This window comes from Brassica napus, chromosome C4, assembly GCF_020379485.1.
Source record: "Brassica napus cultivar Da-Ae chromosome C4, Da-Ae, whole genome shotgun sequence".
Classification (NCBI taxonomy): Eukaryota; Viridiplantae; Streptophyta; class Magnoliopsida; order Brassicales; family Brassicaceae; genus Brassica; species Brassica napus.
Genome location: NC_063447.1, coordinates 62546530 through 62570671, shown reverse-complemented (window position 1 = coordinate 62570671; position 24142 = coordinate 62546530). Strand labels below are relative to the sequence as shown.

Sequence of the window (24142 nt, the reverse complement as noted above, 5' to 3'; positions counted from 1 at the left end):
GTGGTCCCAGTGACAAAAGTGAGGCCCAAAATAAATACGATATAGATGATAAGTCCAATAGCCCATTCTCTATTTATATATTTGCTACTCATGTTTAGTCGCTTTCTCATTTGGATCCACACTTCACAATATTTACCAACTAAACAAAATCTGTTTATGTTCAATGTTCAGTAGTGTAGTGTACACAGATAGAGAGATCTCGTTACGATTTTACTCTCTTTCCTGACGTTTTCTTTCTTTTTGTTTTTCTTTTGCATCTTAAGAGAAAAAATAAAAGAGTACTCAAAATAAAATTTAAAAGCCCGATATATTTGGGCCTAAAGAGATTCTAAAGCCCACTAGTGAACGAATTACCTAACAACATTTGAGTAATAATCATCAGTGGATCAGCAGAAAGGAAAGAAGAAAAAGACAGTTTGTATCAGGTCCAAACTATATAAATCAACAAAATTGCAACATCACAAGAAAAGGAATGATTAATGGAGGAGACCATTTGAAATTCTTAAAGCATGATTTGACACTTTGCTAAGATATATCTCATATTTAGGAGACGTTTTTTAGTGTTTCTAATTAAAAATTAATAGATGTATCTTATATTACACTAAGAACTCTATCTTAAGAACCCTGTTTATCATGTTCTTAGTGAATAAGTTACCTACCAACATTTGAGTAATAATCAGTGGGTAAACAGAAAGCGAAAGAAGAAAAAGACAGTTTGTATCAGTTTCAAATTACACAAATCAACAAAATTGCAACATCACAAGAAAAGAATCGAAAAAAAATTAACAAGACAAAACTGGAAAATTTGAACATATATATATGTAACTATGAATATTCAAAATAATGTCGGAAAAATGAATATTCAAAATAATAAATTTCGTGAAAATATTTTATTGCGGGGATGCTGCGAAGCATAAACTTCTTTCCGTGTATGTGAAGATAACCTGTTGTTGCTGGTTCATCTCCTCAAGGTATGGAGAATATACTCAGCGTATAGATCCCTGTAAATTCATTAAACGATTATACATTCATTACTCTCTTTTCCAATATTTTATCAAAGTTTTGCAAATTTTAGGTTTAGGGTTTTGGGGAATGTTACATGGAGTACTGGATTGCTTCATGTGCCTTCTCCGATGGCAAGAAATCGTTTACAGCCACCTCCTTGTGCTCGTTCTTCTTGTCTACAAGCATAAGATCCAATAAAGAAAACATTAGGTATTGTTTTATTTTTTTTTTTTCACAATTTGATCTTATAAATAAAGAAAAGGAGGTTACAGTCTTCGAAGAAACGGCGGATTTCTGAGAGGCGGTGAGGAGCGAGTTGTTTGATGTCGGTGAAATGTTTGTACTCTGGATCGTCTGCACACACGGCTATGATTTTGTCGTCCATCTCTCCCTGTATGATGAGTGTTAGTCATCATCTTCTCTCATTTTCAGGTTTGGTTCTTATTCACTCTCTCAATGCAAAAGATTTTACATTTTAGCTCTTTATATGTTGCGTGAGAAGCAAGGAAACATTTATGGATATTTGTGGTAAGAGATTGAAGAGGAGAAACCTGATCAATCATGGGCATTAATCCAATGGCTCTAGCACGGAGAAAACATCCTGGAAGCACTGGTTCCTATAAACAAGCTTAAACAGGTTTACAAAAACTTCGAAAAATAGATGATACATTTCCTCTGGTGACTTTGATGTTGTGTACCTGCATGAGGACAAGAACATCAAGAGGATCATTGTCTTCACACAATGTCCTGGGTATGAATCCGTAGTTGTGAGGATACACAACAGATGAGTACAAGATCCGGTCAACCTGAGATTGAAACCCAATGTCATCAATGAGAAGAACTAATGAAAAGAATAAGATAACAATCTAAGAATTTCATTACACTTACCTTGATAAGACCGGTCTTTTTGTCAAGTTCATATTTCACTTTGCTTCCCTTTGTGATCTCAACCACCTGACCAAGGAGGCTCTTGTTAACAAATTAAAAGAGAAATGAAAAAAGTTTATTTTGGCTAATAGGTATAATTAAGAGACATACCACGTTGAAGACTAATGGAGCTTCAGGACCTGAAATGAAAAAACAAAATAAAACTTCAGAATTTGTGTGTAGATGTGACTATAAGGGCCATTGAAAAAAGTGAAGTTACCGATCTCAAGGTCGTGCCATGGATGCGCAGCTACAGATCTCCTGGATAGAGTTGAAAGGATTCTTTCGTTCAGTTTTGGAGCAGGACGAGGAGATTGACTTGTTTCCATCGTTTCTTCATACGTTTCTTCACTCATCTGTGTAATCACATCAAATCACAAACATGATTCAAAACGCATTGACCTTTTGTTAAGATCTAATAGATCAAGAACCATCAGATGTTAGTATAAATTACCTTTGGATCCTGTTTCGGTTACAAGGGACAAAAACAAATGTAATTTCTGCAGAAACAGAGCTAGGTTTATATACACACGAGAAACCAGAGTTTAATAATAGCATAACGACTTGGTCAAAATCAATATTGATACCAGAGATATTCTTTCTCAGCCCTTTGATTTCAATATTTTATTTTAGAAAATAAATTGAAAACAAAGCATTCAACTTGTTTAAGGTGCATGCACGTTGTTATAACCGTGACTACCAATTGCTACCACGATTTATTTTTTTTCACAACACGATCTCGTGGTTGGAAACAGATTCCTCGTCTATTAACAACATCCAACCTTCACATAGTCCTTTTAAGAAATGCTATACAAGCCTTATTACAGGACTTTATCTTTGTGTGTACTTACTGATGTAACTTACGGGCTCTTGTTACCGACTCTTAAGAGTATCAACATTGAGGTATCTCATAGAGTTCTTAAAATAAATAGAAATATTGAAAAAATTAGAGAGATAAGCGTTTTGACAATTTTGTGGGAATTTTAGTGTTATCCACGCACATGAAAGAGCCGTTTTGAAAGGTCAAAGCATCGCTTAGCAAGGTAGAAACTAGAAAGAAAGAAGCGTTTTGACAAATTCTGTCACCAAGGAAGGAACATGATTGAAGATTCATAGATATAAACTCTCAGCTTCAAAATTCCGTGTCTCCGAGAATTTGGCCTCACATGTATATGATTCTTTTGATTCAAGCTTTCCAGATTTGAAGTTTAGAAGGCGTAGGGAGATAGATACCTTGTACACAAAAAAATTAAACCAATTTTCAAACGGGGCTGTATGAGACATCCGTATATAATTTGTGTTTGAGAATGCATAGGGTGAAACCTGAAAGCTAAAGGTACACACAATTCTTCTATATTAATGTTGGCAAAACTTACAATTTTCTTATATCTTTGACTGAATCAGCGAATATGGTTAGTGAGTGATGATGCGAAGCTTCATACTGGTGCCATTTATAATATTCATCAGTCCCTTCCTCCAAATGTCATCAAGATTTAGTATTACCAGTACGTAGCTAAATTTTATCGAGTTTTACATTTCTCAATGACTAAACAAGAGCATAGTAGTAGTAAATTTTTTTTTTAAGAGATTAGTTGGATGATGATTCAAAGACGAGGTGACATGAATTTGAAGCCCTAACTACACTAGCTAACTCGTTTAGCATCTCACGTTTCTCTTCCAAGGTTTCGACATCTTCCGGTTCTGTATAGAAAGTTGCTTTCTTCAACCATCTTGCATTCTTTAAAATGTATTTTGCCACTTCTAGCTCTTCTTCTCGTTCCCATACGTAATTTGTCCACTGGAATGTCACAAGATGGAATAACAAACATTCCGGTACGCATTTTGGACGTTTCTCCCATTCGCCGACCATTCGGAAGGAGTGTAATGTTCTATTATTATAATCATTTGCCTGAAAAAATGATATTAGATCTCATCAAAGTACCCTGAAAGTGGAGGAGCTGTATATGAGTAAAAAAAAAACTAATTAAAATTTCTTACGGTGTAAATGAGCTCGAGGATTTGCAATTTAGGAGATTATGGAGCATGCGCGCAAGTAGATTCCACCACTCACTTTTACATGTATTCAGCTCCAAAGATACCAGCTGATAGAAGGTAATACCAGTAGGACACTTGATCTGTCCATGATGCAAACATTAATTAGTATATAAAACAACGAGGAACACTAAAAAATATCGTACCTTGAAAGGTGAAAAGTCTAAGGAAAGACGTTTGACTGAAGTTAGAGAAGCCAAAATATCCTCATTGTGTACATGGATATCAATAACGCCTATGATTATAGCCTCCACCAGCTGCTCTGTCGCATTCTCAATCAGAAAAAACTCATACCACTCGGCTGGTCTGATGATTGTGCCAAACCATTCAACCCCGACCCCTTTGATGTTCAAGTATTTCAAAGAAGGGGAGTTTATCACATAGCCTCCGTTACCTTTTACTAGGAAAGTATCTACTATGGTTAGTCTCTGTAATGATGGCACCGCAATAGTGAAAGTTTCTGCATCATAATTGCTCCTTCGATCCACAGTCAAATCTTCGAGAATAGGGCAGCCACATAAAAGATTGCAAACAGATTCTTCGTCTCTGAATTTCACATTTATAAGGTGCAGATTTTTAAGGGACTTCAAACCAACCCGACAAGGAAAGTCTAAAAACATAGTACTGAGTTCCAATATTTCCAGTGTGTTATTACAGCTACAGAAAACACTCGGAGATCTAAGCAAGTCGTCCTCATACTTATAATCGAAAAACGCCTGCGCCAGAGTGAAAGTCTCTGCATCATAATTGTTCCTTCGGTGCACAATCAAATCTTCGAGAATAGGGAAGCCACATAAAAGGTTGCAAACAGATTCGTCATCTTTGAATTCCACATCTATAAGGCGCAGCTTTTAAAGGGACTTTAAACTGACCCGACAAGGGAAGTCTAAAAGCAATAACTTACTGCTGAGTTCCAATATTTCCAGTGTGTTATTACAGCTAAAGAAAACACTCGGCAATATTCTAATCAAGTCCCTGTCATAGTCTTTATCTAGAAGAAGCTCCAGTACTAATTTACGCACATGGCGTGCAAATGCAACTCCAATCAATATTTCTATGTCATCTGAAGCTTCAGATTCATTATAAATATTTACCAAATAAACTCTCTAGAACCGGAGAGCTACATGAAAGCAAAGACTTGGAAAAAATCTCTGAAAAACTATGGCTTTCAGTTTTGTAGAGATAACCAGAATCAAACTTGATGTTTGGCACCATCTTCCAAAGAGATCTCCAACTCTTAGACTAAACACTCGTCGCTGTGACATCTTTTGTTGAAAGTGAAGATAGTATCTGTATAATCAAATCTAGGCAACTCACTGATCATGTCCATCACATCTTGGTTTCTCAGATTTTCACCACCGGTTTTGCTGGAAGGATATATTCAATGGTGTATATATAGATATGGAGTTGGTCCCTTCGTGAACTTGAGCTTCTTGAAGAAAGATTTGTTCCCCATGATGTCCAAGGCGATGAACGTGTAGAAGCCATTCTCCTTAGCCACTATCAAGGCATGTCTCATAAGCTTCTGGATGGAGGTCTCACTGGTGACATGGTAAAATGAGCAAGCGAGCTTGTAAGTAGAACTATGCCTAGCAAAGAAGCTGAAGAAGTCTGTCACAGGATCGGTCTGAGGGTTTACCACCACATAGGTGTAAACAACCTCATCCCTTGGCAGAAACCAGTGGGTCACCTCTGCTTCTTCAAAGTGAGAAGAAACTTTAAATTGTCTAAGGTAACCCCTAAGAAGCTTTGTAACAGTAGGGACATCATGTGGTCTCATTTTCCTTAACCCAGGTGTTTGTGTTGCTTCAGGTAGTGATTTTTCGTTCTTCAATGCCCGGTATCATGGTTGGCAGGTGACGCTTGGTGTAGAGCGCTCTGCAATTGTGAGATAAACAGCTTTGCTAACAGTGTCCAGGTCAACCTTTCTTCTCATCTCATCGATCATGAATGAACCAAATGCTGCATGTCCTGAGAGTCTTGTAAACACAGAGAAAATTTAAAACCACTTCAACCACATTCTCACCTATTCGGATTTTGATAAATAAAAAGGTTCTTGTTTGACAAAAACTGTAAATTTAAAGGCAGCTTCTTTTTCTTATTATCCATGGTTATTTGAAAAGAAAGTAATAAATATTTATAAGAAACTAGATACTATATTTATAATTGATTATATGTTTGCACAATTTTTGAAGATGAGAACGTTTGACTCTAGTTTTCAACCAGTGGTTGTAGAGGTAAAAATAATTGAGGTTGGATGTCGATTTAAATTTCTAACTTGTCAAGAAAGGTTCCATTATCCATAAGGATGATAAGCGCATCCTTCATTAGCTGGATGATAAAGATTATTTCTAATCCTTTATCAAAGTAGTAATTAAGAGTCAATCTAATCCTAAACATTTTTGATCCAAAGAAAATGCAGATTAATGCTTAATCTAAGTGCATCAAGGTTGTGAAATTATATTATTCAAGTAACAAGACACTAAGCAATAAAGTAACAAATTTCAATCAATTGATCAAGTAAGAACCCATGGGTTTAAGACAATTGATCTAAGGTAATTGAATCTAAGTCAAAGTGTTAACTTCAAGCAATCGCAAGTTTCTATAGGTTTAGAACACAAATAAAGATCAATCCTTTCCCAAGGCAAATATCCCTATGCAATCATGAACTAAACATCAATTCTCATTGGTTTAAATCATTCAAGCATGCATTATATTCAAGTTTATTAACCATAGTAATCCTAACATCAAACCCCTTTGGTTATTCAAGCAAGAGCAATATCAAGTTTAGTCAAGTATTTTAACAAATACCTTGCAAGTATAAAATAGCTTAATATCAAGATGAGATTGATCAAGTCAAATCAAGCATTAAGAACACTCAATATGCATAGAAACAGAAATATCTAATCATTCAACACCTTAACTCTCTATTAATCACCCTAGATCTACGTAACCCATGGATTCAAAAGATAACTACTCACTAGTCATCATGATAGACTTTAAATCATTGATTGATTTAAGACTAATCATGATTAGTGATTAGAATGATCCAACAAACACAAAGGAATAAAAGGTAAAGAGATTAAAGATTGAATCTTTCACCAAAATAAGTTTGTGTTTAGATAGAAAACAAGATAATCTCTAAGATTAGGTTTACAATGTATTTATAATAGCTTAGAAACACAGGGGTAAAATAATAAAATGCTCTGATTCGAGCCATGGCCGCGAACACAGGTCCCGCGATCTCAGGTTGCGAAACTAACGGAATGGGTTTGTCGACGGCCGCGTGCATCACTATCCCGCGAAGGATGGTTGCGGGGAAGGCTCCGTCTCGTCAACACTTGACCGCAGACATCTTCTTCCCGCGAAGGGAACCTGCGACGACACTGCTCCTTCGCAGCCAACACTTGGTCGCGGCTGTTGACTGCTACCACTCCATTCTTCATCACCTTTGAACGTTTATTGACTCCTTAGGCTCCAAAATCTGACTAGCACTTCTCCAAACCTGTAAAACACACAAATGCAATACAATGCATCCTAAACAAATTCTAAATGTGCCTAAATGATCAATTTAAGAACTAGAATGATGCTTAAAATCATTTAAATACACAAGATATCAATGGACAAGGGGTGTTATTGTGGTTACGTTGTAGAACGTTTTAGAGGATGAGATGACTCAAGAAAAGAGGAAGCAAACACTTTTTGATAACTAAAAGTTAAGGGAAAACTATAAAACATTTACACATATTGGTCTTTACTTTGTATATAAACTAAAATGGAGAAGAGACTTTGAAAACTTGAGAGGAATGAAATAAACATCTCATCATTGCAGTCTTGAGGAATTTACAACACTTTGACATAAAGTGGATGATATTTTGAGCTACAAGGAACACATAGAGAGAGAGAGGGGATGGAATCTACAACACTGATATAATGAGGTGGTTGATATTTTGAGCTACAAGGAGCACAAAGAGAGAGAGAGAGAGAGGGGCATGTCTTAGATTCTTCTTTTGATTTTCCTTCATGGTCTCTCACACTTCTTCCTCTGATTCAGCTGCTGCTCCCTAATATGTCTCTGTATGTATCCTTGACCTTCTGAAACAGCACCTCCCTGAAACACGTTACGATAGAAAAATATGAGTTTCATATTTCTTAAAGAAAACACTAGACGAAACCAAATTATGTAATTGAGGGGAGATTGCTTGACCTGTCTGGTTTGAAGATCAAGTTCTTGTAAACGAACCACTGTGTTAACAAAACAACAACGTTTCAAAGGTTCCATTAAACCAAGTCTTGAGATTCAAGATCAGTCATGAGAAGCAGAAATCCATTTGTGAAAATCAGATCATAGTAAGGAAAACACTAAATTGCATGTATTTCTTAGGATGCAGAGGACTAATCCTCAATCCAATCTCGTCTAAATCCTCAGAACAGGTTCGCTAAAATCTGGTAATGATTCAAAATTATACAACAAAGGCAAAGATGATACTCATACAGGTAGAAAGAAACTTACCCCAGTGTAACCAATGCCTACAAGTTCAAAAACACCGGGAAACAATGGAAGCCTGTCGATTGCCTGTTTCACCACCAAAAAAAAAAAAAAAAAAATTAGAATCAAACAAAAAAGGAAATTAAAAAGAGTTTTGAAGATGGAAAGTGACCGAGATGAGGCCAGTAGATCCCCAAAGAGCCACCAAAGCAGCAAATGCGAGAGAACCAATTGCATACTTATCCTCCACTTTCTCCCACTGTCAACAAATCAAAATCCAATTCACTTCATAGCAGAGTCATTTAAGGGTAAAAGCAAAAGTCTCTTTACAGCTTCTTGAGCGGTCTTGACGATTTCCGGCAACTCTGTAGTCTCAGCTTCGGCGGTGACCGGAGCTTCAACTTCAGTAGCTCTCGTCAGAACGTTCCTCCTCGCAATCTTCCGACCTATAAAAAAGAGACAAAAGCCATTTTCTAAAACTCGGAATCGGACATTAACAATTAAAAAAAAAAAAAAAAAAAAAGGGGAAACGGACAGCAAGTAGTGAACTGAAGCGGCTTAGGAGGAAGCATCGGAAGTGAAATACACGACGGAGAAGAGAAGGAGGCTTGTCCAGGAGGAGGAGAAGCTCTAGAGTTGATGATCGTCGAAGAGGAAGAGATTGAAAGGGAAGCCATGGCGCTCTGGTGGCACTTCAATCACAGAATCAAACCAACAAATCAGAAGAAGCTTATTAATATAATTATCTTTGAGATTAATGGGGAGGATCAGTGTTGAGTGAGAGAGATATTTGATATTTCTTTTTTTGGAGGGAGATATGAGCAGACGGGAAAAGTAACCATTCCCACCACTCGTTTTGGGTTTCCCGATCAGGATAGTGCTGACGTGGCGTACGTACAGGCCATCTTGGAGCTTTCATTTGGATAGAACTGTGATTTGGTGTTGTTGCCTGAGTTTTTCGAAACACCCATTTCAATATTTTCCAATGAAGATAACGACTTTTCAAAATCATCACGCCTATAACTGGATTAATGTAACATCTTTATTAGTAAGTTAAAAGAAAGAAAGAAAAATTGTTGACCCAATAAAACCACTGAATGGCAAAAGAATTCATGTTACTACATTACTCAAAGTGAATTGCTAGCTAGATGCTCCTTTCTTTTTGGGTTTTATACATAGTTTGATTGCATGATCCATCCATCACCTTAAAAAGTTTAAGGGTAAAAGATTGCATAAGAATAATTCACAACTCTTAAAACAAACGTCAAACTTTATCAGGTGGGACCCAATTCTGCTGCAGAGTCAAAATGCCACCATGCTGAGATGAAGACTCCACCAAAACCAAAGTTACAAAATAACTTTTATTTTAATCAACAGTCGAATATCTGACGAACCGCCGCCGTTATCTCATCGGCTGATCCCAAGTTGCAATCATCTTCCATCTGAGGAGAAATACCAAAAAAATGTTTTTGAAAGATATGTGTTTTGTTTTCTTTGTTTCATAAGTAGTTATTTAGTACCTTGAGGTTGAAGGAATAAGCGACAGATGCATTGCACGGAGATGTCACATTGAGATGAAGTACAGTTAGTCCAAGTTTCTCTAGCAAAAAGATTGATCTGACAAGTTGTCCTTGTCTCCTCTGGCAGCACTGGATTTTGAGATTCACATGTCTCTCCATCACTGTGGCATCGATTATCAGTTTACTTGTTTGTTGAGTTATCTTCTGCGCTTCAAGGGATTGCAAGTGTTGCTCGAGGATCTTCACGAAGTCTATAGCGCCTCCTACTATTGACGCTTGGTCTCCCTATGAGCAACAAAACTATGTTAAAAGACTTTAACGTTATTAATAATATAAAGGTTTACTATATAAGGTTAGGTTTGTGTTATACCCTAAGGAAGTAGGAAGATGGAATGATAGAGCGGAGTGAGTTGAGATGAACGTTCATTTGGCGTCTGCGGTTTCGTTCAACCGTTATGTGTGTCATTCTCTGGCTCTCAATCTCTTCTCTGTTTTTCATTGGTTTGCTTCTTCTCTTTCTCTTCTCTCTGCTCACTGATGCTGCCAAGTTGTTGTTTCTGAGCTTGCCTCTTGAAAACGCATTGTCTACTGGGTTTAGCTGAAGTTCTTGGCTTGAGATGTCTTCATTGGTTCCTTCTAAAAGTGAGTTCTGATAGTAGTGGTTGGTTTCTGAGTGGATCGGTGAATGTAACTCTGGAACTTCATGCGGGAGATAGTTTCCTAGAATGTGTGGGTCTTTGAAGGACAAAACCGAAGAAGGGTCTTGTAGTATTTGTTGAAATGGAAGTCTTGTACCTTGCAAGGTAAGATTTGAAGATTGATCTTCCTCAAGAGGAAAGCTATGATCCTCCGCAGATGCTTGAACTTGTAGGCTTCTTCTCACATTCACTTTTTGATCCAACAACTGCAAGAAAAAGGAGGTACCTACCAAGTGAGTGAGAGAGAATAAAGAAACAATTGAAATCTGGTTATTCATCTACTGTAGGGTGGTTTGGTGAGTGGGTCAGTAAAGAGAAAGAAAAAATGGAATGTTTCAAAGAGAGGTAATTAATCAGCTGAGATCAGATTTGTTAGTGTTTTCTGTATAACAAACATCCACAAGCACTGAATGCAACTCATTAAGGGAAGGAGTAAATAGGCTCAAATAGTTGAAAAGAAGAAAATAAAATAAATGAAAAACGTTCCAAACTGAGATAAAGATACATTTACACAGAGCTTGTTTTGTCCTTGTATCCTCTCCATTACAAAGCTGAGAGACCTCCCTCTATCTCTCTATCTCTCTATCTCTCTATCTCTCTTGTTTGTTTATATCTCTCTTAAAATAACTGTGAGGCGTTTTTAATGAAGTAAAAAAAAAAACAAGATAATCATGTACTCGCTTTATAAGGCCGTTAGCTTTATATAGAAGTTCTTAAATTGTTATGAAGCCTTGAAGAGAAAATTGGAACTTGAAAGTGAGAGATATGAGAGGAGAAAGGGAAGTAAACAAAGAGGTAAAAATAAAGACCAAAGAGATGACAACAGATGTTTGTTGAAGAGCAAAGAACATGAGAGGATGGAGAGAGAGAGAGAGAGAGAGAGAGAGAGAGAGAGAGAGTATCTCTGACATAAGAAAGGTCCCTCAAAGAAACATTATTGGCTTTGGCAGTTTTGTCTGGCAGCAAAGAGACAGTCAGTTGTGGGGGGTTTTCGTTAATACATACATGATGATGATGAGGAAGAAGAAGAAGAACATTGAACCTTTTAAAAGTCTAAGGAAGCGTTTATACATTCATCCCCTCAACGCGTGAATTCTGGATTCTTATCTGTTAAGCATACAAGTGTTGATGCCTTGGCTTCAAGGGTACTAACCAGTGTTTGTCTCTAAAAGTATCTTTATTTTTCTTCACTCATATTCATACTACTGTGATAAAACCAGAACAAGCCTAAGCAACTTAACAACATCCAATCTTTACATAGTCCTTTTTAAAATAATGCTTATAAAAGTACAAAGCTGATGTAACTTACGACCTCTTGTTACCAGACTCTCAGGACAAAACAATGGGCCCCACTTGTGACAAATCAGATCCTGCTTCTAACACTATTCACAAGCCCTGTGACACTCCTAGGATAATTGAAAGACACACACCTAATCTCACAACAAGTTGAGATAAACGTCTCTGTTCTAAGCAAGTTGACATATAACTATACCAATATACCTAAAGCATGAAGAACAAGAGAAAGTGGACAAAAAAACATAGAAAACTTTATTGATTTTATCATCATGTCAATGAAAATGCTTATACAAAATACTCTTCATATCGTTTTACTTTTAACGTTCGATTTGTATAGTGACATGACTGATATTATACTCCCTGCGGATGTAATCAATCACCTTGTTGAGCACCATATCAGCATCTGCCTCTGGCCTTATATTGACGTGGCAAGCAAGCAGCACCTTCCCCACCGTGATAGCCCAAATGTGAAGCTCATGAACAGCCACCACTTCCTCCATCTCCAGCAAACCCTTCTCCAGCTTCGTAGCGTCGATCTCTCTCGGCGTGCTCTCCATCAACACCTCAAGAATGCTTCTGATCATGTTTATGGTCGTCCCCAAGACAATAACCGAAAAGACAAGCGTGCAGATCAGATCAACTATCTTCCACTCCGGTTTGTACCAGATGATGCCTCCTCCAATCATAACGCCAACGCTCTGGATGGAGTCCCCAAGGACATGGAGGTAAGCTCCTTGTACATTGATGTTCCTCTTTCTCTTCTCTGATTTCTCCAGCAACTGCTCAGTAACATCATCATCCCCATGAGCGTGATGATGCTTGTCCTCTCCATGACCATGATGGTGATGATGTGTGGTAACAGTCACCCCATGACTGTGATGGTCATGACCATGGCCATGACCGTGGCCATGATCATGTCCCAACAGAACAGCCATTATGATATTCACGAGCAACCCAAAAGCAGCAACAAGGAACATAAGGAACCCATTAACCTCACTAGTCTCACTAAGAAGTCTGATGATAGCTTCATAGACAAGTATACCAGTAAGGAGCCAAATGAGCTGGATGGAGACAAGAGCTCCCAAAATCTCAATCCTGAAAAACCCATAAGTCTGCCTCGGCGTCGCTTCCCAGCCAGCAGCCCACAGGGAGAACAAGGAGATGGCAAAAGCAGCAACGTCAGAGAGGAGATGAGCTGCGTCGGTGAGAATAGCTAAGCTGTTAGCTTTGATGCCACCGAAGACTTCAACGGTCATGAAGAGAAGGCATAGCACCACGGCGATGCAGAGCTTGCGCATGGAGGCGTTGCGTTCTTGGGCGTCGCCGGAAGCGTTGTTGAGATCTGAGAAGCCGCAGGGGGCTTCTCCGCAGGCTTTGCTCGCCAGACTTGTTGTGCTTTCTTCAACGGATTTGCCTGGATTGACCTCGATGATGTGGCAATGTTGGGGGCTTGAAGACGCCATTCTGAAAATAAAAAAAAAAAGGGATGAGACAAGAACAAGAACAAGAAAAGCAACTTTATAATCTAAAAAAGAACAAATCAGACATGGATGGCACTACTAGTCATGTAACAGGAGGAGGTTCTACTAGCACAAACACATACTAAAGAATATATAACAAACTAATCATTATAATAATTAAATAAAAGTAGGAAAGAGTCAAAATCAGACCAATTCCAGATGTGACAATGAAGAATCTAGAAACACTGTAACAGATATAAGTATGCATCATCAGCAAAGACTGATTCTTCAAGTTCGATCCCAAATAATAATAACAAAAAGGTTAATAGTTTAAAATGGCAGCGTGAAGAAGAATCCTAACAAAGTAGCAAACACAGAGGGAACAAAACGTAAAAGAAAAGAACTAACCAGAGAGAGAGAGAGAGTCGAGAGGCTGAAGTTGCCGGTTTGATAGATTCACTACTCCTCCTCGCCCTTTAAAGAATGTCAAGGAAAAGGAAGAAGCCTTTTATAAATAAATAAAAGTATTAGGGCGGCCACGAGAGATAGAGATGGGCAGCTTCTCTTTTCCTTTTGTCTTTCCGGAGTCCTTTTTATTTTCTCTCTTATCCTCCTTGTGTCCTCCCTCCTTTCCAGATCTCTCTATTCTCTCAATGGTTTTGTTTTCTTCTTGTTTCTTTTCCACGGTCAATTTTATATACACGTGGCATCGCCACTCTACTTATTACACCGTAATTATTGCTCTCCTGTCTTTCTGGCACAACTTTACTAATCCAACCGAATGATTGGTCGGGGCTCTTTTAATTACCTGGTTTACTCTCAAATGATTGGGTCTTTTCCACCCTTTATTAATGAAATAATTTTATTGGTTCGAAGAAGAAAACAAATTGTAAAAGTAGCATAAATACAAAATTGGAAAAATGCTTGGATTCATTGAATTGAATCACAATGAAAATAATGTCCAAATCATATACTACCCATCTAAGTGGAAAAAAAGAAGAAGATAATATTGTGGGATCTTGATAGTCCTCTTACATTAAGTGCTAAGTCAATATGGAAAAAAAAAACTTGCAGAAAATCTGGAGTTACGGTTTAACGTAGCTTTGATCATTCGCAGATAATAGAGATGATCTATCTAATAGTAGTATATACAGCAAGTGGAATAGTTACCCCAATTTTCTTAGATTTGCTGAGAACTGAGCAGTAACACTGGAATACAAATAAGCCACACTTAATATTACAACAAATCTAAAAAAAGTCTCTCTAACTGGGCCTTTTACTGTGGGAAACTTCTCTTGTTGGGCTGCCAGGCATTATTTAGTAGTAGACGCATCTGAGTTCACAGCACGCACGAACTGGCCTTTCACTCTTGGACGCTGCTCTGCTAGCTTCTTCCTGCTCTCATATCTTACCTGCAGTAATCAACATCATCAGTTTTTCATCTTGTAATATAGCAAAAGATTATGAGTCTCCTACCTTTTTACCAAAGCATCGATCTTTCTTCTTCATCCGGAACTTCATCAGCGCAGCTTCTCTCTCACTCTTGCGTTGCTGGGCAGTGACACCACCTTCACCTTCACCTTCACCTTCTTCTTCTTCCTCTTTTGCTTTCTCTCTCGTGCTGCTGCTCCTACTTTGTCCTCCTGCTGTTACTGTCCCCTCGTTGGTGCTCTGAGAACCAACTTCCACTTCCTTGCTCGCCTTCAGGCGGTTTGATTCTACTGGAAAGAGAGATTCTTGCTTCCCGGACTGAATAAACTGGTTTTGTCCGCTTACGCTTGATGATCCAATGTTCTCATGGTTGCTGCTCGTTGTAGCGCTTCCGTGATCACATCTTAACAGCTTTTCATGTGATTCGCTTGGTGTCTTGGGCTCAGCTGAACTACTTGCCTCTACAGCAACAACAACTGCTTTCTCTCCTCCTGCCTTCCCGTTCTCGTATCTGCACGTTAATCTAATGCTATTCATTAAAACACTAATCTATAAACTGAGACGTTATATAAAATTTGCAAGCAAGAACACAAACCGTGAGAAGGCTGATGCATCAGAGAGGCTAATCTTCTGATGCTTGCTTTCATCTTGGTTCTTCTCCAAACTTCTTCCAGAGCAAGATCTCTTCAGAGAAAGCCCAAGCTCGGGCCCAACATGCTGCTCACCGGTGTTGTCTCCGTAGAAACACTCAGTCCGTTTGTCTATCCCACCGATCAAATCCATTGTCACATCAAAAGATTCAACCACCGGTTTGACATCCGCCATCAGCTTATCCTCACCGTTGTCGCTGATAGCCTGAGAACCACTTCCATGATCAGAATGATATCTTGAATCTGCACAAGTTTCATCATTGTCTTCAACGTTCTGCTGCGAAGCTGGTAAGCTAGGACCATTAGCAGTATGATCACCACGCAACTGATTCATAACCAAAAAAAAATTTATTATAAGTCCGTTCAAGCTTAAAATTAATTCAACATAACGAAATGAACTTACAGTAAGTCGTCTCCAGACATGTTGCCATAGATTCTTCAACTCGTTTTTCCTCATGGGCTTAATCAGATAATCAGCAGCACCTCTAAGCATACACTTCAACACCATCGTCGTCGAATCTTGCGACGACATCACTAGAAGAAAACAAATAAAATCATCAGAACAACAAAAAACTAAAGAGAAAGCTTTTTTTTTTACAAAAGAACGGACTTAGGGGATCACCAACATCGTACTTATGACAGGGATGTGCTTGCAAGCTTCATGCTCCATCACCAAAGCGAGTAGCGCAAATCCGGATATAGCTGGCAAATCCAGCTCCGTTAGTATTAGGTCGATGTTATGTGTCTTCTCCTTTAGAGTCTCCCACGCAGCTAAACCATCGGAGACGGCCACAACTGTTTCGAAACCAAAACAAGACCCGAGTTTAGTTTCACAGACAAAAGAACATACTTGTAACTTCAAAATTAAGACATAAAGATCGAAACTTGAAACAGATTAAGACAATAAACAAACAAATTAACAGACCGAACATACTTGTAACTTCATAATTAAGACATAAAGATCGAAACTTGAAACAGATAAGACAATGAACACATAATTCACAGACCAGAACAGACACTTGAAACAGATTTAAGACAATGAACAAATAATTCACAGACCGAACATAATACTTGTAACAGATTAAGATTAAGACCGAACATACTTTTGAGTTCAAAATCAAGACAAAGACGGAAACTTTGAAAAACAGAGTAAAGCAATGACCTTTGTAAGAGCATTTCTGAAGAAGGGCGGTGATGATTTGGCGAGTTGAATCATCGGATTCGACAAGCAAAACCCTAAGCACCGTCGTCGGAAGATACTTCTCCCACCGGACAACCTCCGATGACTTGCCTCTGCTCATCATCGTCTCCATAGTACCTTCGTCGCTGCTTAAAACCACAACCTCCCCCATCGATCTCAGAACAGAGAAAAAGCAGAACTTTCCAAAACAAAACAAAAAAAACTGAGATTTTAGATCTTAATTCGCCGAGAGGAAGAAGAGAGAAAAGGTATCTGATTATTGTAGTGAGGAAGAAGAAGGCAAAGAGGTATATTATTATTATTATTAGTATCTAACTTCACAGCCACTCAAACTCTCGCCAAAATATCAGACGACTTCTATGCTTTTTCTCTGAGGACAACGGAGAATAGCAATAAACAACTTGGGGAAATCTAATTAACGGTGAATAATCATGCGGGCCTTCTTTGGGCTGACGTGGCTCGATATGGGCCATTATTTTGATCTTTCCAGTATCGTGTTTGATTCGGTGGAGATGGCGTAGCTCTGCTTCCCAGGTCCACATTACACGTGTCGTTATTGTATACCTTTGGGGATATCTAGTGGTTATGAGGATGACACGTGGGCTTCTATTTTATTTGTGTGGCTAACTTTGATTTTAGGGATTTTGATTGGTTTCAAAAGTAGATATTTTTCTTTATCTTTCTGCATCATTTCAAATTAGAGTTTCAAATTAGATATTGACTTAAATATTATTAAAAAAAAACTTTGGAATAAAAAATGGACCCATCAGCCTCAATATTAAATGCCAGCATTGATTAAGTCATATATTTTGTGGTGTAAATTTTATAGTAGTATTTTTTGTGTGGAAACAAGAAGAGTTCTAGAACAATCTATAAACTTTTGCTTTGAGTAGAAAAATTCCCCATCAAAGTTAAAGCAAAACAAAATATCTATTGGTCTATGATATGCACAGTTAATACGTAATAAACAACTCACATATGCTTACGTGGTTAGATATATCAGACTATAAGAGCATGATTATCCCTAAAAACTCATAAAATTTCTTAAGTACACTTTAATGATTAGTTAACTAATAAATATTGGCTAAAATCTTTAGTTAAGAATCACCTAATTTTTAACCTACAATGGTAGTTTCTTAATTTGAGTTTCTTAAAAAAAATTTTTTAACTACATAACAATTTGCTACTTTATATATAAGTTCAAACAACGAGTACACGAACATTCTCATTACTAATATGTTTCACACCCAAACAACAAACAAAACCAAAAAATTGCAATAAAAGGAAAAGGGATTGTGCTTTATACCTTCTTCCTGCATAAGTTGAAGAGAGGAGTAAGATACCTAGCACACTGCTTAAAAGTGGCTACAATTTTCTTTCCTTAGCGGTTCTCTTCTCAGTGTTCTCCACAACATCAAGCTCCTGTTTTCACTCAATCAACAGCTAAATACACACACAACAATATTACAACATGCTCAGCTTTAATGGAATCCAATAAAAGAGACTCAAAGGCTTCTAGCAATCTTATTCATAAAGAGGAACAACTAACAAATATTACCTTCTAATTTCTTCACAAAGAACATTCTAGTAACTAAAGAAGCTAATACTATGAGCATAAGAAGAATCAACAGTGGCCTATAGGACAAAGTTTCAGCTTATGGGAGAAGCAAAGCAGGAAACACTAAATCTTATGTACTTTTTTTCAAGAAACTCAATCTGTAAAGCAAACCAGTTTTTCTACAAATAATGAAAGAGGGAGGGGCAACAAGTGCATACAAAAACAAACAACATATGAGGCAAGATAAAAAAAAAACAGAACACACAGATGAGGTAATACCCGTAAACATGTTTGCTGCGAAAGCATTCACACCACGCAATAACTCTTGCTTCTCCCTCATTCTTCTGTTTCTCTTCTTGTGAACATATGATCTCTGCAGCAAATCAATAAAAACACTGAAAATCAGATCCCCAACTGTTCAAACTCCCACACACTAGTTAAAATGGTCGCAATTCAGACAAGTAAAACTCTCTAAAGTCCCAACATTGTGTCTGAAAAAAAAATAGACAAACCCCAAACTCCAAAATAATTTGGTCGCAATTCAGACAAGTAACCATCTAAAGTCCCAACATTGTGTCTGAACAATTGGACAACCCCCCCCCAGATTCTCAATCCATCTAACAAAGGCTAATAAGAGAAGCAGCTGAGAACATGTTCAATCGATCCAAAGAAATGCCAAAGCACAAAACTTTAGCTTGCGGGTTAACGAAAAGAATCAAACTTTGCGGGGAAGAGAGAGAGACCGATTCCCAGGAAGTGCGGCGTTTGAGTCCTGTCTCCGCTGCTAACGGGCTGTAAGTCTTGCCGGAGGCTGACTTCACCGTGAGAAGCTGATTTGTAACCCTCTGTTTCGTCGCCGCTTCCCTTCGCGACGGAGAGGAGAAAACGAGAGAAGAGAAAGACAGAGAAGACACCGATTGCACGGAAGATACGCTTCTCTTCACAAAAGCAGTCATCGGGACGACATAGAACGCGAGAGAAGAGGAGAGAAAGAAGAGAAAGGAGAGAAAAAAATCATAATTTACAGTTTGCTGACAGGTGTATTAAGAACTCTTTTTACGATCGGTTGCCAAAACTCTCTATTAAAGATCGGTTATCTAAATTTTTTTTTGTTTTGATTTAATTAAATGTCTTATTATACTTAAAAACCCACTAAGGACTCAGCTATAAAGATAGTCTAAGCTTTTATGCCTAACTTGGTTACCCATATGGATCACACATGTCTACAGTACCAAACTTAATGGCTTTGTTAAAAAATTAGGCTTTGCATGTATTAAAGCCCATTAGTTTGTAGATTTAGGCTCTAACTTCAATGGTTAAACTGAAACCCAAGTCTGACTTTCACATAAGTTTTCCTTGGCTATATTTTCTTTGGTTGTTTCAAACAATTTTTTTTTTCAAATAACTTGTTTCTGTCCCTTTTCTAATTTGTACTTGCAGACAAATAACATTATGTTGTATCTGCCAAAACATTCTCATAAGTTAATGAAAACCAAAACAATCTGATGTATATATGCGTGTTAAGTAGGTGCTGAGTTTCTTTCAAAGTTGTTTAAACAATAATCGTGAAATGGTGGCAAAGAAAAATATCCATCTTTCCCAACGGTCTTTTGACCGGTACTTTTGTCTTCATAAGATCCCCTTTGGAATCCAAAGACAATGATCATTGTTACTTTGATAATATAATCATGGTAATTCAAATTAATCAATTATAAAGTTGAACATTCTATAAAGCAGAGTAGTTCATATCATCTACAAGTTGACAAAAAGTAGAATATTCCAGCTGGTATTAAAGATGTTATCATCTAAAAGTTTATATAATCATAATGAAGAACAAGAACAAGCAATGAGATTTAAAAGACAATTTCAAGAATTACAAATGTGAAAAAAAAAGATTTCAAGCTTATCCGAAGCTTTAAAATCATGTTTGGGTTCAGAAGAAGACATAAAATATTTCTTCTGAATATGAAAAATAAATCCCCAAATTAATGTAATGTTGAATGATGCTTTCTGCATCAATCCAAGAATCCAGAAAAAGCCACCAATGCCTTCTCTTTGATTCTTTAACCTAAAATGCAATATGAATCATGAAAATAAATAAAACAATGAATGTGAAGGATGGTTTCTGTCTTTCTTCTTCCTCCTCCTAGGTACTAATTAAGATTCTAGAAAGCTAAAAATGATATGAATAAATGTTTCTAGCTAGAACATGTTGGAGAGATTGATCATGAGTTAGTGCACAATGAAGTAGTCCCTTTGCTCTGCTATTGTAGTACTAAATCAATCCTCTATCTTGATGGATGATGATGTAATTGCTTCATGACCATCTCTGTTGCTAGCTTCAGCTTCTGCTGTTGTAGTAATTATAACAACTGCTTTTGTTGCAGTTGTTGCAGCTAATACAAAACAAACTGTAAAAAATATGAATCCAAAACAATGGTTTCAATCAATATTTGAGTTGTGAAGTCAAACCTGAAGTCGAGGTTGACAAAGAGGAAGAAGATGAAGCTGAAGATGCTAATGATAGAGCCAAAGAGGTTGGGAGGGAGAGGATTGGTGGTGGAGGAGGCTGGGAACTGAATTGCTGATGAGGCAAGTAAGGGTATTGCAAAAGAGGAGGAGGAGTAGTAGCAGTGTATTGAAAGCTGAAACCATGATGATGTGTTTGAGCTTGAGCTTGATTGCTACTTTGTGCTGGATTGTACTGAGGATAGTAAGGATAGTAGCCATGGAACATTCCTGTTGATCCCGAAGATGGAGGTCCCATATATGGAGAATACTGTTGTCCTCCATAGAGATGATTGTTGTAGTAATTCTGCAACATAAGAACATCAACATTCAGTGAAACTGAAAAATAAAATCTATATTGAAAGATGAATGAAATTTAACTAACCATTGGGTACATTCCCTGTTGAGAATAACCAGAAAATCTGAAGAAAAGAAAACACAAACAAGAATATAAACACACACACACATAAACAAGATGGGTTGTTGTTGATGAGATGATTAATTATACTTACCCGTAAGAAGAGTAAGGAAATGGGAATTGACCAACGTGTTGTTGTTGTTGATGATGATGAGCCAAAGCAGAGGAAGAAGAAGAGCCTCGAAACTGAGGAGAAGGAGCCACTAATCCTGCTCCTCCTGGTGACCTAAATCTCCCTGTTCCTACATATCAAGTTTCCTCTTTCGCGTGTTAATCAAGTAACAAAAAAGATCTAAATATGATATTTTCTGTATAACCCTAAAAGCTAGTTAACTAGATGTACCATTACATTCTAGAGAGAGAGAGAGAAACAAAACCATGTCTAGGAGAAGTAGGAGGACGAGGTTTGTGAGCACCAAGAAAAGCAAGATTGCAATTAGCTCTTCTTCCATCAATCACAGGATTCATATTCTGACAGGCTCTCATAGCTGCTTCCGCTTCCATAAACGTCACCTGATCAAACAAATAAAAAAAAAAAACATTTAGGAAAGAAAATAATAGCAAACTCGTTTTTATATAAAACTTGTGTCAAGAAGAAGAAGAACATACAAAGCCATAGCCTTTGGATCTGCCAGTGTTCTTATCGGTGATGACGACAGCTTCTACTATTTCACCAAACTGTTCGAAGTAACGTCTCATTGTATCTTTCTGCGTCTCCCATGCTAATCCTCCAACGAAGATTTTCGTCAGCTTCGTATCGTTATTACCACCTTCCATCTGAAACTGTCTCTGCTGAGCCATCTGATTAATTATTTCCCCCAGAATCAAAACTTAAGTTTTTAGTTTTTACCCTTTTTAAAAATCTATATGCGATTTACAAAAGGAAAAGAAAACTGTAACTTTTCCCCTTCCAACAAATTAATTAAAAAAACTAAACTCTTTGTACGAGAAGAGTGAGACAATAGAAGAAGAGTAGAAACCTATGTTTGTGTTGATTGAAGGAACAAAAGAAAAGAGTAAGAGAGAGAGAGAGCCAATGGAGATGGAGCAGACAAGAAAGCTGCTAGTGGGAACCCACGTCAATGGCTAAAGAGAGAAGCAAGTTGATTAGAAAAGCTTTTTCGCTGTATATATATTGGGTCCGCTGCACAAAACATCTGCTTCGCTGTCTTCAACCTCCCTCTCTTGAAATCTTCATATTCTTATAAATAAAATAAATGCTTTTTATTATAGATAATATATTACATATATCTGTATTGTATATGGATGATTTTTTGTTGTTGTTGTTGTGGGTCTTCACTTTCGGGCACAACCTTCTAAATAATCTATTTTCTTCCATTTTAAGATTTTGCGGCTGCTTTGCCAACAATTCATTCAAACAATTGAATCGGTAAAACAAAATCAACATAAAACATACAATTTTGAGTACTTCATGAAAGTTAATTCGCCATTGTATTTTTGTATACGTTTGATTGCAAAATTAGAAAAGAAAATTATTACATCACTGAAATTCATCCATATATGATACTCCCTCCGTTTCGAATTAGATGTCGTTTTAGAGTAAAATTTTCGTTTCAAAATTAGTTTCGTTTTATGATTTCAATGCAAAATTTATTAACTTTTTATTTTAATCTATTTTTATATTGGTTGAAATTTGGTTAGGTGTATTGGTAATGATGTTTTTATCTAGTAAATAGATAAACTTAAATGTTTTATTAATCTGTGTGTCGAATTCTATAACGACAAGTAAAATGAAACGGAGGGAGTACTTAATTAGTTTTTTCAATGTGTTAAAATGAATCACTTATCAAAAACAATAAGATAATTATAGTTCTAGGAGTTTTAACAGCACAGAACATAACCAAGGCAGGTTGTCCTCCTCAAATCATCCCAGCCCTTCTCAGACACTACAATTCCTACCACTTTTTTAAATTAGCTTTATCTTTTTGTATAATATAAAGTCTCTTAGTACTCATTTTTTTGTTATTCGAATGATCAGAGCCGCCAAATTCAGTACTAGTATTAAGTATTAACGGTTATTGTGCAAATACATGCAATTTAATGTTTTATCTTTTCCATATTATAATAATCTAAAACATCTGGATATCCCCTATATATTATTTGAGAAGCATCACAACTTCTTTTTGTAGACACATGTAATGATTCTTATAATCATTAGAGAAATATGTTGGTCCATCTAATTATATAATAAGTTTTTTATTAAACTAAGAATAAATTTATCATTAATGTACGTTATTATTTTCTTAAATAAAATTTACGAAATTGCCTAATGTGGCTAAAGTATATATGGCAATTAATGATTTTGAATAATAAAGATTTGATAAAAAAATGGTGTATCTTCTATCATATTTGTTTAATTTTAAGCTATTAAATAAATTAAACAACCACAATAACCATATAATAAAAATTTAGATTTTTATGTATATGTTATATTTTGAATTTTTACAAACGGCTATAAATTACTAAAACTGTTAAAAGTCTCACATTCAAATTTTATGATCCATGGTTTAAAATTTTTGTTATGACAAAATACAAATGATTACAAAAATTATATAAGTAAAAAGTCTAATTTAATTAATTAATAAGATTAATATATATATCGTTTTAAATTAAACTATAAACCATATAAAATGCAATATTTTAGTTTCAAAATTTACTTTGAACAATTTTTTTGATAAAAGTTTTGAACGATCATTGACAACTTATTTTTTTTTAAATTATAAATTACTAAAACTATTAATTCCACAATGAAAATTTTGTTATCAGTTATTTAAATTTTTTTCTATAAAAGATACAAATGATCAAAAAACTATATGAGTGAAATCATCATTTAATAGAAATTAATATTAAAAATATACTAAAATATACTATCTATGTTAGTATCATTTAAATTTAATAACATATCCTA

At 36.5% G+C, this 24142-nt stretch overlaps 6 protein-coding genes and 1 pseudogene across 16 annotated transcripts; all 7 read right to left on the bottom strand.

Moving 5' to 3' along the window:
• Window positions 1–701: 701 nt before the first annotated feature.
• LOC106391966 (soluble inorganic pyrophosphatase 3) lies at window positions 702–2535 on the bottom strand. 2 transcript variants are annotated; one of them, XM_013832721.3, is made up of 9 exons: window positions 2387–2535; window positions 2153–2288; window positions 2044–2072; window positions 1894–1959; window positions 1704–1811; window positions 1557–1622; window positions 1276–1396; window positions 1100–1181; window positions 703–1001 (listed from the first exon to the last, which is right to left on the bottom strand). In XM_013832721.3, the coding sequence occupies exons 2-9, from the start codon at window positions 2286–2288 to the stop codon at window positions 959–961; spliced, it is 651 nt and encodes a 216-aa protein (XP_013688175.1). In that variant the 5' UTR covers window positions 2387–2535; the 3' UTR covers window positions 703–958. The 2 variants fall into 2 exon arrangements, with proteins under 2 accessions (XP_048611287.1, XP_013688175.1); XM_048755330.1 differs by lacking the exon at window positions 2387–2535 and having other exon boundaries at window positions 702–1001.
• A 123-nt stretch (window positions 2536–2658) lies between these two features.
• LOC106394235 lies at window positions 2659–5764 on the bottom strand (annotated as a pseudogene).
• Window positions 5765–7786: 2022 nt separating this feature from the next.
• LOC106391968 (protein CURVATURE THYLAKOID 1B, chloroplastic) lies at window positions 7787–9284 on the bottom strand. Its single transcript, XM_013832723.3, has 6 exons — window positions 9009–9284; window positions 8804–8919; window positions 8646–8732; window positions 8498–8560; window positions 8192–8229; window positions 7787–8095 (listed from the first exon to the last, which is right to left on the bottom strand). Exons 1-6 carry the CDS (start codon window positions 9148–9150, stop codon window positions 8035–8037), a joined length of 507 nt encoding a protein of 168 aa, XP_013688177.1. The 5' UTR covers window positions 9151–9284; the 3' UTR covers window positions 7787–8034.
• LOC125574981 (transcription factor bHLH70-like) lies at window positions 9091–12038 on the bottom strand. 2 transcript variants are annotated; one of them, XM_048755329.1, is made up of 4 exons: window positions 11197–12038; window positions 10364–10897; window positions 9994–10278; window positions 9091–9915 (listed from the first exon to the last, which is right to left on the bottom strand). In XM_048755329.1, exons 1-4 carry the CDS (start codon window positions 11233–11235, stop codon window positions 9844–9846), a joined length of 930 nt encoding a protein of 309 aa, XP_048611286.1. In that variant the 5' UTR covers window positions 11236–12038; the 3' UTR covers window positions 9091–9843. The 2 variants fall into 2 exon arrangements, with proteins under 2 accessions (XP_048611286.1, XP_048611285.1); XM_048755328.1 differs by lacking the exon at window positions 11197–12038 and having other exon boundaries at window positions 10364–11189.
• A 178-nt stretch (window positions 12039–12216) lies between these two features.
• LOC125574982 (metal tolerance protein 1-like) lies at window positions 12217–14112 on the bottom strand. 2 transcript variants are annotated; one of them, XM_048755326.1, is made up of 2 exons: window positions 13856–14112; window positions 12217–13451 (listed from the first exon to the last, which is right to left on the bottom strand). In XM_048755326.1, the coding sequence occupies exon 2, from the start codon at window positions 13448–13450 to the stop codon at window positions 12305–12307; it is 1146 nt and encodes a 381-aa protein (XP_048611283.1). In that variant the 5' UTR covers window position 13451; window positions 13856–14112; the 3' UTR covers window positions 12217–12304. The 2 variants fall into 2 exon arrangements, with proteins under 2 accessions (XP_048611283.1, XP_048611284.1); XM_048755327.1 differs by lacking the exon at window positions 13856–14112 and adding an exon at window positions 13534–13616.
• Window positions 14113–14532: 420 nt separating this feature from the next.
• On the bottom strand, window positions 14533–17119 carry LOC106391972 (two-component response regulator-like APRR9). Of its 4 annotated transcripts, none has more exons than XM_048755325.1 (6): window positions 16691–17119; window positions 16162–16323; window positions 15932–16062; window positions 15474–15853; window positions 14924–15401; window positions 14533–14859 (listed from the first exon to the last, which is right to left on the bottom strand). In XM_048755325.1, the coding sequence occupies exons 1-6, from the start codon at window positions 16878–16880 to the stop codon at window positions 14761–14763; spliced, it is 1440 nt and encodes a 479-aa protein (XP_048611282.1). In that variant the 5' UTR covers window positions 16881–17119; the 3' UTR covers window positions 14533–14760. The 4 variants fall into 4 exon arrangements, with proteins under 4 accessions (XP_048611282.1, XP_013688181.1, XP_013688182.1 ...); XM_013832727.3 differs by having other exon boundaries at window positions 14924–15389; XM_013832728.3 differs by having other exon boundaries at window positions 16155–16323; window positions 16691–16900.
• Window positions 17120–20071: 2952 nt separating this feature from the next.
• LOC106391974 (probable RNA-binding protein ARP1) lies at window positions 20072–22447 on the bottom strand. 5 transcript variants are annotated; one of them, XM_022701622.2, is made up of 7 exons: window positions 22194–22447; window positions 21823–22014; window positions 21591–21726; window positions 21308–21455; window positions 21181–21217; window positions 20760–21102; window positions 20072–20698 (listed from the first exon to the last, which is right to left on the bottom strand). In XM_022701622.2, exons 2-7 carry the CDS (start codon window positions 22012–22014, stop codon window positions 20568–20570), a joined length of 987 nt encoding a protein of 328 aa, XP_022557343.1. In that variant the 5' UTR covers window positions 22194–22447; the 3' UTR covers window positions 20072–20567. The 5 variants fall into 5 exon arrangements, with proteins under 5 accessions (XP_022557343.1, XP_048611281.1, XP_013688188.1 ...); XM_048755324.1 differs by having other exon boundaries at window positions 20072–20683; window positions 21308–21449; XM_013832734.3 differs by having other exon boundaries at window positions 21308–21449; window positions 21823–22397.
• Between the last annotated feature and the right edge of the window lie 1695 nt (window positions 22448–24142).

Excerpts from the sequence above, each read along its gene's own strand:
- LOC106391966 (XM_013832721.3), bottom strand. The coding sequence starts at position 2,288 with ATGAGTGAAGAAACGTATGAAGAAACGATGGAAACAAGTCAATCTCCT. Across the intron at positions 1,623-1,703 it reads ATGTTCTTGTCCTCATGCAG|GAACCAGTGCTTCCAGGATG; the intron begins GTACACAACATC and ends GCTTGTTTATAG. Across the intron at positions 1,182-1,275 it reads CCGCCGTTTCTTCGAAGACT|ACAAGAAGAACGAGCACAAG; the intron begins GTAACCTCCTTT and ends TTATGCTTGTAG.
- LOC106391968 (XM_013832723.3), bottom strand. The coding sequence starts at position 9,150 with ATGGCTTCCCTTTCAATCTCTTCCTCTTCGACGATCATCAACTCTAGA. Across the intron at positions 8,733-8,803 it reads TCAAGACCGCTCAAGAAGCT|TGGGAGAAAGTGGAGGATAA; the intron begins GTAAAGAGACTT and ends ATTTGTTGACAG. Across the intron at positions 8,561-8,645 it reads GATCTACTGGCCTCATCTCG|GCAATCGACAGGCTTCCATT; the intron begins GTCACTTTCCAT and ends GTGGTGAAACAG.
- LOC125574981 (XM_048755328.1), bottom strand. The coding sequence starts at position 10,969 with ATGAATAACCAGATTTCAATTGTTTCTTTATTCTCTCTCACTCACTTG. Across the intron at positions 10,279-10,363 it reads CATCTTCCTACTTCCTTAGG|GGAGACCAAGCGTCAATAGT; the intron begins GTATAACACAAA and ends TGTTGCTCATAG. Across the intron at positions 9,916-9,993 it reads CTTATTCCTTCAACCTCAAG|ATGGAAGATGATTGCAACTT; the intron begins GTACTAAATAAC and ends ATTTCTCCTCAG.
- LOC125574982 (XM_048755326.1), bottom strand. The coding sequence starts at position 13,450 with ATGGCGTCTTCAAGCCCCCAACATTGCCACATCATCGAGGTCAATCCA.
- LOC106391972 (XM_048755325.1), bottom strand. The coding sequence starts at position 16,880 with ATGGGGGAGGTTGTGGTTTTAAGCAGCGACGAAGGTACTATGGAGACG. Across the intron at positions 16,063-16,161 it reads CAAGCACATCCCTGTCATAA|TGATGTCGTCGCAAGATTCG; the intron begins GTACGATGTTGG and ends GTTTTCTTCTAG. Across the intron at positions 15,854-15,931 it reads ATGTCTGGAGACGACTTACT|TTGCGTGGTGATCATACTGC; the intron begins GTAAGTTCATTT and ends GTTATGAATCAG.
- LOC106391974 (XM_022701622.2), bottom strand. The coding sequence starts at position 22,014 with ATGGCTCAGCAGAGACAGTTTCAGATGGAAGGTGGTAATAACGATACG. Across the intron at positions 21,103-21,180 it reads AACAGGGAATGTACCCAATG|AATTACTACAACAATCATCT; the intron begins GTTAGTTAAATT and ends CTTATGTTGCAG. Across the intron at positions 20,699-20,759 it reads TTTGTCAACCTCGACTTCAG|TTTGTTTTGTATTAGCTGCA; the intron begins GTTTGACTTCAC and ends TATTTTTTACAG.